The 12,558-nt window shown below is 26.4% G+C and overlaps 1 protein-coding gene across 1 annotated transcript in view; it reads right to left on the reverse strand.

The window, feature by feature from the left end:
- LOC113386502 overlaps positions 1-12,558 on the reverse strand; it is a 98,430-nt gene that overhangs the window by 11,620 nt on the left and 74,252 nt on the right. Inside the window, exons 3-5 of the mRNA XM_026624282.1 lie at positions 9,537-9,688; positions 9,178-9,248; positions 7,922-8,026 (exon numbers count right to left, since the gene is read on the reverse strand). Of these exons, the coding sequence (XP_026480067.1) occupies positions 7,922-8,026; positions 9,178-9,248; positions 9,537-9,688 (328 nt within the window). The remainder of the gene's footprint in view (positions 1-7,921; positions 8,027-9,177; positions 9,249-9,536; positions 9,689-12,558) is intronic.

The following is a 12,558-nucleotide window of genomic DNA, read 5'->3' on the forward strand; positions in this document are numbered from 1 at the left end:
AATACATCTAATAATCTTTTTAGAGTTGTTTTAGCAGAAAAATATTTATTAATTTTCATATATATGGAAAACTTTTATTTCTTTTACAAATTGCTAATATTAGCGTTAAAAACAAAAAATTAACTGTCTAGATTGCAATTTAGTTCACATGGGAGAAACGAGCCAAAAATTGATAAAACGCTCACTAAAACATAAAAATAATTCAAAAAATACAGATGATTTTCAAAAAATTAACTATCCAGATTGCAATCTAGTTTTTGAAGGAGAAATGAGCCAAAAATTGATTAATTTCATTTAACTTTTAATTGAAATCAATTTAAAAAAAATCCAAAACAATTTAAAACTATGCTCACAGAACACATTAACACTTTAAAACACAATATAACCTTTTTTAATCCGACTGTACTATATTTAAAGAAAATTTATAAAAAAGGAGAATTTATAAAAAATCTTATTTAACCAATAAGATTACTTGACATTGTGACTTTACAAAACAATAAAAAACGTGCAAAACATTCGCACTTGGTAATTTTTTTTCTTAAAATCCTGAAACGAGATTGCAAATTAGTTTATATAAGAGAAACGGGCCAGAAAATAACAAAAACGGTTACTGAAACATAAAAATATACTTAAAAATCCAAAACAATTTAAAACTATGCTCGCAGAACACATTAACACGTTAAAACACAATATACAAAAAAATATATACAATAGGAGAATTTGTAAAGGATCTTATTTAACCGGTTATAATATATTACAAACATTATCTAGATAATAATTGTAATTTTTTACTAAACAATAAAAATTGTGCAAAAAATTCGCACGTGGTAATTTTTTCTAAAAAAATCCAGTTTTTTATATTGATAGATAACACATCAAGAGTAACACACTTACAGTTCGGTTATAAATTTAATTTTAGTGAAATATTGTTATAATTACAAGTTAAAAATTACAATCATACCATGGATTATCAATATTTTTTAATTTTTTAGTTTTTAACACTAAGATTGACAAATTGTAAGTACGTTCGACTCTTGATAACTTTTTCTCAATTTTTTTTTCAACAGAATTGTTTTAGTTTTTAAATTTTAATTTTAGTTTGCACTGAATAAAGACTAGGATTTAAACCAAACTTAATGGATCATAAAATAAATTTTTAAAAGAAATTTATATTATTTATATGCACTAAATTTGCATACACTTTCTTTAACTGTATCACTCGATCACGCAGAGTCGTCCCGGCGTTTCGACTCCCCAAAATCTATCGATTAACTAATTTATTTCGATTTTTCGACAAGTACGACGACAATTAGATTAGCCTGTCATGTTTAAACTGAGTGTCGTCTGTCTACCAGATAGTAGAAATAAAGTGTTATTAGTAGGGACCCCTGCCTCTGCCTTTGCCTGTGTAAAATAACATCAGTTTCGAATCAATTGTAATGACCCAGCACAGCGTGACCTCACCGGACAATATTGTTCACAATAAAATAGATACAGATGACATGGGAAATTCTAAAGTGGGGATATGATTTTGTTTTAAAATTTTATTTTATTTTATAACATTTGGATCAAATGTTACCTAAGAATAATTTTCAAGAGAAGCGATTTCTAAACCTCAAAAATCAAAAAAATTCAAAAAAATCAAATTTTTCAAAAAAGTCAAAATGCACAAAAAAGTCAATTTTTGTGAATAATGTCAAACTTTCAAAAATCTAATTTTTTCAAACTTCCCGTAAGGTAGTTATAGTATATAATGGGCCGAAAATCGAAAATGAAAATTTTTGCATTTCTCAACGTTTTGAAGGTTTCAGAACATTTTACTGGCATACCTCAGAAACTAAATGGATGTGTGTGAGCGTGTTTTGTATGTCCGCATTTTTTGTCCACGTTTTCGGGCGTACGGATCAACCGGTTTGAATGATTCATTTACCATTCGATCCCTATTGATAGGGAGATGTGCTGATTAGTTTTTGGCAAAGGCAGGTCCAGCTGTTACGGAGATACGAAGCAAAGAGTGCAGAAAATACTAATCGAGTTTTTGAGAGAACGGAGTATCGGATTTGAATGATCTAAAAAACATTCAATTTGTAATGATTGGGAAAAGAGGTGGTTAGTTTTTGGTAAAGACAGGTCCAGTCGTTACGGAGATACGGAGCAAAGAGTGCAGAAAATGGCTGTTTTTGAGTGAACTAAGCGTCCGATTTGAATGATCTAAAAAACTTTTTGCTTGTATTGACAAAACAATTGCTTTTGAGGATAAAAAAATATTACATCTTTTTTATTTTCCATAAAATATTTTTGTAATTTTGGATTAGAAATTCAAAAAATTACCCGATTCAGAAATTTAAAAGCCATTTGGTGTATCTCAATGAGGAGTTTGTCAGTTTTGTGAGACGATCTGCACAGCCGTTTCTTTGTAATTTGAAAATAAGTGTTAAACTTTTCGTCCACATTTAAGCTCAAACGTCGATTATTTACACATTTAGGGAAGTTCATGTAACTTGCCTCAAGGCTAAATACCAAACTAACTAGTTCAATTTTGTGTACAACTAACTATATTTTGTTTGTGGCAATTATTTTATTTTGAATTTGAATTCGAAATGCAATGACGATTGTTAATGTTCTGGAGATAATAATTTACATTTGATTTGCTCAGATATAACAAGATAGCAAAAATAATGAAAGTTACAGTATTTGTAATAATATAGTTGAAAACGTTTAAAAGTTCTCGAATATTCTAAGCAGGAAGTTCTAGCAATTTGCCTTAAGGCACAATGCCATACATCACTAGTTTATTTTCCTTTTGCACTTGACTGTCATAAATTCCAAAACAAACAATAGCCTTAGAAATGGATTCTTTTGACCCAGATTTTTATATTTTGATCAAAACAGGAATTTTTAACAAAAGACTTCGATTTGTGCTGATAATTGCAATTACTTTTCACAATGCATATTGACAACTATAGATAAAACTTTGTGCGTGATTCTAAGGCTACCATCAAACTAGAAAAAACGTTTATAATTTATCCAGTTTAGAATTTTTTTTGACTCATTTAAGTATTCGGATTCTATTAAAAAAGACCTTTCAAACTATACCCCACATGCTATAAAAGATAGCAACAAAAAATTTTGAAGTAAAACTTCTTTAGACTCCTCTGCTTCAAATTCGTAAAAAGGTATATAAGTAGACAAATTTGTCAAAAATTGTATATTTTGTAAACAAATCACATAGTTAAGTTCAATATTCGCTATAAAAGTTCTATACTTCACATTTAAAAAAAAAGTGCTAATATTTTTTGCAATAAGATATGGTCATGTATATTACGTTTTTATTACAATATAATCATTTTTGGCCAAAATCGTTTTCTACTCGTCGAGACCTTTTAAACGATACCCAACAAGCTATATAAGATACAACTTAAAACTTTTGAAGTAAAACTTCTTTAAGCTCGTTTACGAAAAAATCGTGAAAAATGTATAAACCGCATAGTTAACTTCAGTATTCGGATTCTATTCATGAAAAACCTTTCAAATAAATGCAAAAAACAGAATCTAGAATTTTTGAAGTAAAACTTCTTTAAGCTCTTTCAAAATAACCAGCTGAACATTTAACCTGAATACCTGAATCTCGATTTTTATTAGGTTAATACTAAAATTTTATTTAATTTTATAGTGTGACACCACCTTTAGCTCGGTCCCAATCGATATATTGTAATAAAACCATATTGTATTACGGAATAATGCGATTTTTCCCATTTCCATGTGACTTCATGACGATGGGTGTGCCATAAATAAATAGTACATGTACTGCATCATCAGAATGGGTCCGATGGGTTCGATGGGTTGGGTTCGATTCGATTCGCATCCTGGGCACACCCAAAAATCAACAAAACTCGAATCATCATTATTATAGACGACGATGTCATGTATACATACAGATTCACGCTTCGTTTGGTACAGAACATAATATGGCTAAAAATAATTATTTCTCAATACTTCAATTGCAATTTGATAATAATAAACCATAAAATAAAGGACGTAATCTTTAAGGTAAGAGGCCCAATTTTTCTAAATAAAAAAAGTAAAAATAGTTCGCAAACACGTCTGCCATGCCTTTACCTCAATTTTAGTTGTTTTCCCACTCCATAGAGTGCGCCACTAGCCTTAGCACGTAATTTCACCCCGAGATTTAATTCTAGATAAGATTTATATGAATATTTAATATAGAAAATATGAACCTGATTAATTTGAATAAATGAAATGAAATGAGAGTATAAAATATATGTTTAAAGAAATAACTCATTTTTCACAAAAATATATAAAAAAAATTTCTTTGAAAAGAATAATGACATTTATTGGCACAGTCGTCCATCTGTTGAGTGCGGAATACACTAAAAATGAATAATCATATTTATTCTTAGAATTTTAGACAAAATTTCATTAAAATTGTCAAAAATACTTAAGTTTCATTAAATCTCATGAACTTGAATTTGGGTTAATAAAAACTCAGGTGATTTTAAATTTTTACTAAATTCTCTATATTAATAATTCAAAGTGCTTACTAGGTATAACTAGGGCCAATTCTCCTATTAAATAGAAATCTTATGTTACGAATCTATATTCGTATGAATTGGTAATAAAATCTGTAAAAAAGCTATATACTTGCGTTTTACACATAAAACCCAACCTACAAAATGCACAAACGTCAAGTTCATCACAAATGCATCTTTCTGATGTGTCATTGATAACAAATACGTGAAGTTAGATTTTATGTAGCAAATACAAAGCTTTTTGCCAGTTTGTTCCTATCATTTCATACTAAGATAGACCCGTATCATAATATTTCTGTTTTAAAGGGAATTAATTAGCCACATTATTTATTAAATTATTAAAAATTACCATTTTTTTCTAAATCCTTTTTAAAATTGCAGTCAAGTCCTATACTGGGGCACACATACCACTTATTGTTAGAAATTGATTTTTTGCGAGTTTTTGAAAACTTTTTTGAAAATGGACACGAGAAAAACTTCATGACTTTATATAATAATCATTACACTGATTAATACACTTTTTTAATCTTTTTTAAATTAGCAACTAAATAACTTAACACTCATTTTATGCTAGAAATAAATAAGAAAATTTATTTTTATACTTTTGTTACAAAATCAAAAAGTCTACACATTTTTAGTAGTTAAATTTGATAGTAATTAAGTTTTGGTGGTTCCAAAAAGAAAAGCTCATCTCATCGTATTTTAAGCCTATGTGTGTGTATGTATTATATTTTTAAATCTTTTCAAAAATTTAACTATCAAGATTGCAATTTAGTTTATATAGGAGAAACAAGCCAAAAATTATTGTAATGGTTTCTGTAACATGAATTATTTTTTTAAAAAACCCAAAACAATTTAAAACTATGCTCGCAGAACACATTAACACTTTAAAACACAATATAAAAATTGACACATTTTGAGAAAAATTTATACAAAAGGAGAATTTTTGAAATTTTTTTTATAAACAGTTATAACTATAGAAACTGGATTGCAATTTAGTTTATATAGAAGTAACGAGCCAAAAATTATTATTAATTTAAAAAAAATCCAAAACAATTTAAAACTATGCTTACAGAACACATTAACACTTTAAAACACAATATGAAAATTTTAACCTGATTTTAGTAAATTCTGAAGAAAATTTATACAAAGGGCAAATTTGTGAAGTATCTTTTAAAAGAAAAGAACTTAATTTTATCTAGATAGTATTTTTAAAATTCCTTACAAAACAAAAAATGTGTAAACAATTCGCACGTTGTAAATTTTTTTTAAATCCTGTTTTCATTAGGTCTCCAACTCTTCTGTGATAATTTAATTTTAGTAAAATGTTATTATAATTACAAGTTAAAAATTATAATCATATCCTCAAACCATGGATTATAAAATTTTCTGTTTTTAACACCAAGATAAGCAAATTGTAAGTACTTTTGACTCCTTTCTTTAAAAAAATTAGATTTAAAATAACTTAACACTCGTTTTATGTTAGAAGTAACTGAGAAAATAAACTTTTCACTTTTATTTGAAAATCAAAAAATCCCAAACACTTTTAGTAGTTAGATTTGATAGTAATTAAGTTGTGATGGTTCCAAAAAGAAAAGCTAATCGTATTTTAAATCTGACATATATAAGTTATGTATTATATTTTTAAATCTTGAATTTCCTAAGACAATTCTTAATTATATATAAAATTAGTAAAAACTAGATACTGAGTTCATAAAGTCCACGATTAATACTATTATAACACCTTAAATGAAATGGCAAAATAAAATCAAAGACTATAGTCCATGGTTTTTCCTCAAAATTTTTTTCCCAAAAAATCAAAGACTATAGTCCATGGCTTTTCACCAGAATTTTATAACACAAAATTGCCTTATTTTTTTTATTTTAATTTGTTTTTGTCTTTATTTAAATCGACTGTATCACAATTAGCAAATCTACTAACTAAATATGAATCGTATTATTCCAAGACCTTATAAGAAAACAATGTGCTCGACTTTTATATTTTGTTTTGTCATATTAATTGTTTTGACATTCGACACGACTCCTTCAAGAAGGATTTATAATATATATATATATATATATATATACATATATAAATTATTTTTTGGGTCTCGCTCTGATAATTTTATTTAGGTGGTTCAGTTTCATCCAAGCGTAATTTGAGATTTGATAAATCATTATTTGAGGTCTGATATATTTAACAGATGTTTTTAAAATAAAATAATAAACTGTAGGTGTAAGTGGCATCGTGCCTTAAGGCAAATTGCTGGAACTTCCCGTACCGTAACGAAATGTTCGAGGAATATTAAACGTTTTTAAATAGTTCATTATAAATACTGTAACTTATATATGTTTACAGAAATAAACAAAACTTAATCAAGCAAAGTTAGATTTGAAGGACCTTTTCTCATATTTATAAGAATTATATAAACTGAATTATAAAGTTAACTTTATTTATTTGAAGTATATAAGTGAGCTTTAGGACTTTAGCCAGGATTAAAAATAAAATCCAAATTATTTTCAATATTAAATAAAAATGTTTTTAAAAATAAAAAAATAAAACTTATCCTACGGGAAGTTAAAAATTCGAATTTTCTAGACGAAATATAAGAGTTTATAAAACAGACGACAAAAGGTGATATATACTTATATATGTTTACTTAATGTAAACTCTATAGGATTCTATCTCATATTTCTAAGATTTATATATTCCGGAATTTTGTCTAAGTTTTTTGCAAATTTGGAAAAAAAGTTTTTTTTGATTTTGAAATTGTTAAAAAATCTCGAAAAGAGAAAAAAAATAGAAATTGCGAATTTTGTAAAATATTTTTTTTAGAAAATTCGCACTAAGACAACAGTTGAATTTTCTAAAAAAACTGAATAAAAATTGCCTCAGTTAGGAACTTTTTACTCTGTATCTCCAAAACTGCTGGATCTGTTTTTGCTAAAAACTAATCAGCACATCTCCCTATCAATAGAAATCTACTGTTTTTTGAATAATTCAAATCGGATGCTCCGTTCTCTCAAAAACACGATTTGAATTTTCTACTCTTTTTGCTCCGTATCTCCGTAACGGCTAGACCTGCCTTTGCCAAAAACTAATCAACACATCTCCCTATCAATAGGAATCGAATGTTTTTTGAACCATTCAAATAGGTTGATCCGTGCGCCCGAAAACGTGAAGTAAAAAATGCAGACACACAAAACACACACTTCCATTTTTTCTGAGGTATGTCAAAATGTTCAGAAACCTTTGGAACGTAAAAATATGCGATATGATTTTTTTTGTGATAACTATAACTTACTCTACCGTAGGGTCCCTACGAGAAGTTAATAATTAATTTTTTTTTATAATATAATAAAAATCTCACCTGAATTATTTTCCTTATCCTGACGAACACTACTAAGAATTTTGCTGATTACTGAAGGCTCACAATTGTCAGCTGTGATTCGAGTAACTCTGCTGACTTTGGATTCTGAAAAATGTAGAAAAAAATACTTTAGAATGTTAAATTACACCATTTAAATAAATGAAATATAAATAACATAATTTAAATAGTAAATGGTAGGCAATAAAAATACAGAGAGTGTTGGAAAATATACAAAAACTGGGTGGAAAATTGTTTATATTATATATATATATATATATATATATATATGTGTGAATTTTTACAAAAAATTCAAAAATTCGAATTTAATACACTCGTTTTGCCTTTCTTGAATTTTTTTAAATTTCTTGAATTTTAGATTGATACGCGCCTGATTCCACCTACAACATCTATTCTCTCGCGTGAGTCTACCTATTTTTTACCTATCTCTCAGGCGCAATAAGTCAAACGCCTTCTACAATTTTTATTAGGTCATCTATTTATAAAAAAAGACGTCGGTATTTTTGTATTTTGCGTAAAATTTCACAATATCTCAATATCTATAAATAAAATGTTGGAAAAGAAGTTACGTCGTTTCCTAGCAATTATACGAAATGATAGACCAATTAAAAAAAACTACACGTGCTTCTTGTTTATTTGATGGATTGGGTTTGAAATTTATTAAATGGTAAATGGGAAATGGGAAATAAATATTTGGAATAGTTTTACACGAGTAATGTAAATAGGAAAATATTGATGAAGGTAGTAAAAATAAATTGTGTTGGTATAGACATTTAATATCAAAACTGTAAAATAATTGACAAAATAAGTATCAACAAAAGCAATGATCCCGAAATACAAGTTTGTTATAAAATAAAGTAAAAATTATAAATTTATATATAAAATTAAAGAAGAATAAAATCACAAGGTTATAACTAATAAATTTTTCATCTTAAATTATCCAAACCGATCAAATTTTCATGTTTGTTTATTTTGCAAAAGGTTAATTTATTTGCACTCTTGTAGATAAGATCGTTTATTATTGCAAAATAATCATTTTCTTCAAGTGTTATCTTATGATATTATATAAAGTCAAGTTTGTTGAAGTGAAAGTATTTGTAAATGTTAGAAGCAATTCTAAGGGTCAGTGCAAATTACGAGCAGCAATTTTTTTTTAGGAATAAACAAAACAGAATTTTTCCTTTTATTTCTTATTTCATATAGCTAATAAAAAACGAGCTAATTTCACAAATTCTTACCTTTAATAGTTTCTGTTTTGATTTCCTTAACACTTCTATAAATTCTGCGTTTTGGAGATCCGTTTGAATCCCTAGAAAAAAATACAAAAAATTTAATAAATGACAAAAATTATATAAATAAATTCTTTAGTAAATCCCAAGCATAGTTTTAAATTGTCTGGGATTTCTGGAAATATTTTATTTAACTAAATTTTGCTTTGTTTCTCCTACATAGATCAAGTTACAATCTGAGCAGTTGATTTTATAAACGAAATTTCTTTTAACATTTAACCTTGTTAATAATTAAACTGCCCACATACAAGGGTTAATTGCTTTTGTAATAAATTATTTATTATGCTATTTTAAGGCTATTTACTTACTCATTTAGTCCTAAACTAAGAGTTTGTCCAGCTTCCCTGAGCATAGAATGTGCCTGAGCATTTGTGACTTCTCTGGTACTTTCTCCATTTATTGAAGTTATTAGGTCACCTTCACGAATCCCTTTCAAAGATGACTTCGAACCTGGATTCACCTAAAAAATAAAAAAAATATAATAGAAATAGCTTGAATATAATTTTATTTTATATTTGGTGACAAAAAAGAGATTTTTAGAGCCCTTTTTAGGGGCAAAGCTGGTATGTTGATATCAATTATAGTCACTATATGAGAAATTAAAATTTCTACAAAATAGACAAATTTACAACAAACCTTTTCCTTCGATTTATTTGATTTATTTAATTGAATCAAATGTACCTTTTGGGTAAATTTCGGGCATACGAGACCGCACTGCAACGCGGATTACACCAAAACAATTTTTAAAGGGTAAGATATAGATTTTAAATTCTAATTAATAACAGAAAATAAATAAAAATTATTGAAATACACTTTGCACTTAAAAAATTAATATTAAATCTTTTGAATGTATAAGTCTTATAAGCAAAGTCAAGCCAATTAATTATAAATATCAATAGTTTTTCTTGATTGGATTTAGAATTAATTTGACAGTTTCTGACCTCAATTTTTATTAGTTTTATAAAAATATTAAATCATGGAGTTATTTATATAATTTCATATGATATATGTGTCTAATCAATCAATCAAATATCAGAGTTTAGTATCAATATTTACAATACCTGACGACTTCTTCCTATATTAATGAAAAGTACGTCTGAGATATCAAAATTGTAAGATAAAAATACTTATTACACGATAATGAAAATTCAGGTCTTAGTTTCAGGGCTTATAAAAATAGATAATCGGTAATTGATAATTAAAAAATATAATAATCTAATAAATTAATTTATTTAATAAATTTATTTCCTACTGACCATTTCGTCTTTTCGTTTCTTACAAAACTTCAGCATATCAACTGTGATTTTCCAATTTTCCAGCACAAAATTTAACAATAAAACAATTTTTTTTAACAACTACATATTATTCACAGACTGTTCAAATTCAAATGGGTGATCTGTTCATACGATTGTTATCATAAATAAAAAAAAACATTCATCATTGGAAATGCAGCCATGTGTTTTTATTTAGTTAAAAGAGATACTCAAACATTCTACTTTGTAACAGAACATTAATTGGTGTATGGCCACTTGAAAGTAATAATTGTCTGTTTTATTTAAATTGAAACAACAGCTGAATTTCTTTGAATTGAAGATTGTTAGTCATATTGTTGTAAATTCAATACTAGAGTACAAGTTATTTTTACCAAATTAGTGTAAATCAAAAACTACTACAAGACTAGTTTCAAATTTTAATTTTATATTTATACAAGTATGTATGTTTGTTTAGGTTCTGATATAAATCTAAAAAGAATCTAATAAGAATCAAAAGAGTATGATAAAAGTGAAAAAAAAATAAGAATCCTAGAATAACCTTCGAAAAATCAAATAAGAACCCAACAAGAATGTAATAAGAAAATATTATAAAACTCATTATTGTTTGCTTTTATTTTATAATAAATCATCATACTACGAATATCATTTAAATGTAAATTTTATCCTTTTTACCCTTATTTATTTAAATTTATGTTAATATTTATTATTATTGCTATATATTAAATTATTTAACAGTTGTAATAAATATTGTAATTAAAAAATAATAAAAAAAGAATTTTATAAAAATCTGATAAGAATCTTACATTAATCCAATAAGAATCTTAGAAAATTAATAAGAATGTGTCTTAGATTATTTCAAGATCTTATGAAATTCTTACAACTTTTTCATTGGGTTTTTACAGGATTTTAATTAATACAAATAAGATTACTAGTAAGGTTTGTTAGGATCTTGCTAAATTCTTATTAGATTTTGTCTGAATCCTGATTAGATTCTAACTTGATTTTAATTGTAACTGAAACCAAATATATTTTAACTTAATAAACTGTTAGAATTTATTTTCAAGTCGATACTAAGTAATTTATTGTATTACATGAATAATAAATTATTTATATTACTAGATTCTAAGTTGATTGATTCTAACTTTCTTATATCTTGCTTATTTTTTATATCTTTTTTTCAACATTATCACAACGAAAATATTACTAAACCAGTTAAAAAATATACTTGAACGAATTTATTATAGTTCACCAAATTTTAGAGAAGAAAAATACAAATAAATCTCATTGCTTATTGTTCAAATTAATTATGTATATTCATCGGGAAGTTCATGCAACTTGCCTCAAAGCAAAATACTATTTTTTCAATATTTCTTGATTTTACTATCATTTTACATATGCAATACGACCTCCGTCAATAACCAGTTCGAGTATAAATATTTATTTCGACATATTTCAACGAAAACCTTGACGGCCTTCTAGTTTAGATATTTTTAACATGATGATTTAATTTAATGGATAAATTAATAATTTATATGAATAACGGATAGATAAACGTAATTAATTAAAATTCACTAACAAATATGCTTTAACCTGTTTTTATTGTTTTTCGCACTCAACAGATGGTGGTACCCTATTCAAATTTATAAAAAACTGATTTTTCAGTTCACATTTTTTGTATTCAAAATATTTAGGTTTATCTTTTTTATATTATATATTTTTACAAATTTTATCTAGAATGAAACCTTATCTAGTGAATCTAGAAACCTTATCTAGTGGTAAATTTACGTGCTAGAGTTAGTGGCGCACTCTATGGAGTGCGGAAGTAATTAAAATCGAGGTAATGACAAAGTTCGTGTTTGCGATCTATACTTTTTTGAAGAATCTATGAACCATATTCAAATAAGTATATATACAAAGTATTATTATCATTAAGTTTATAATACTGTGATCATTTCAGGATACTCAATTTACATTTTGGATAAATTTCGGACATACGAAATTATACTGCATTTTGTATTAAAACGAAATATCTTTGGAGAGTGTTTCTATTTTCGAA

Source organism: Ctenocephalides felis, unplaced genomic scaffold (assembly GCF_003426905.1).
Source record: "Ctenocephalides felis isolate EL2017-DRISC unplaced genomic scaffold, ASM342690v1 CF-g0.4_SCAFFOLD_03571, whole genome shotgun sequence".
NCBI classification, from domain to species: Eukaryota; Metazoa; Arthropoda; class Insecta; order Siphonaptera; family Pulicidae; genus Ctenocephalides; species Ctenocephalides felis.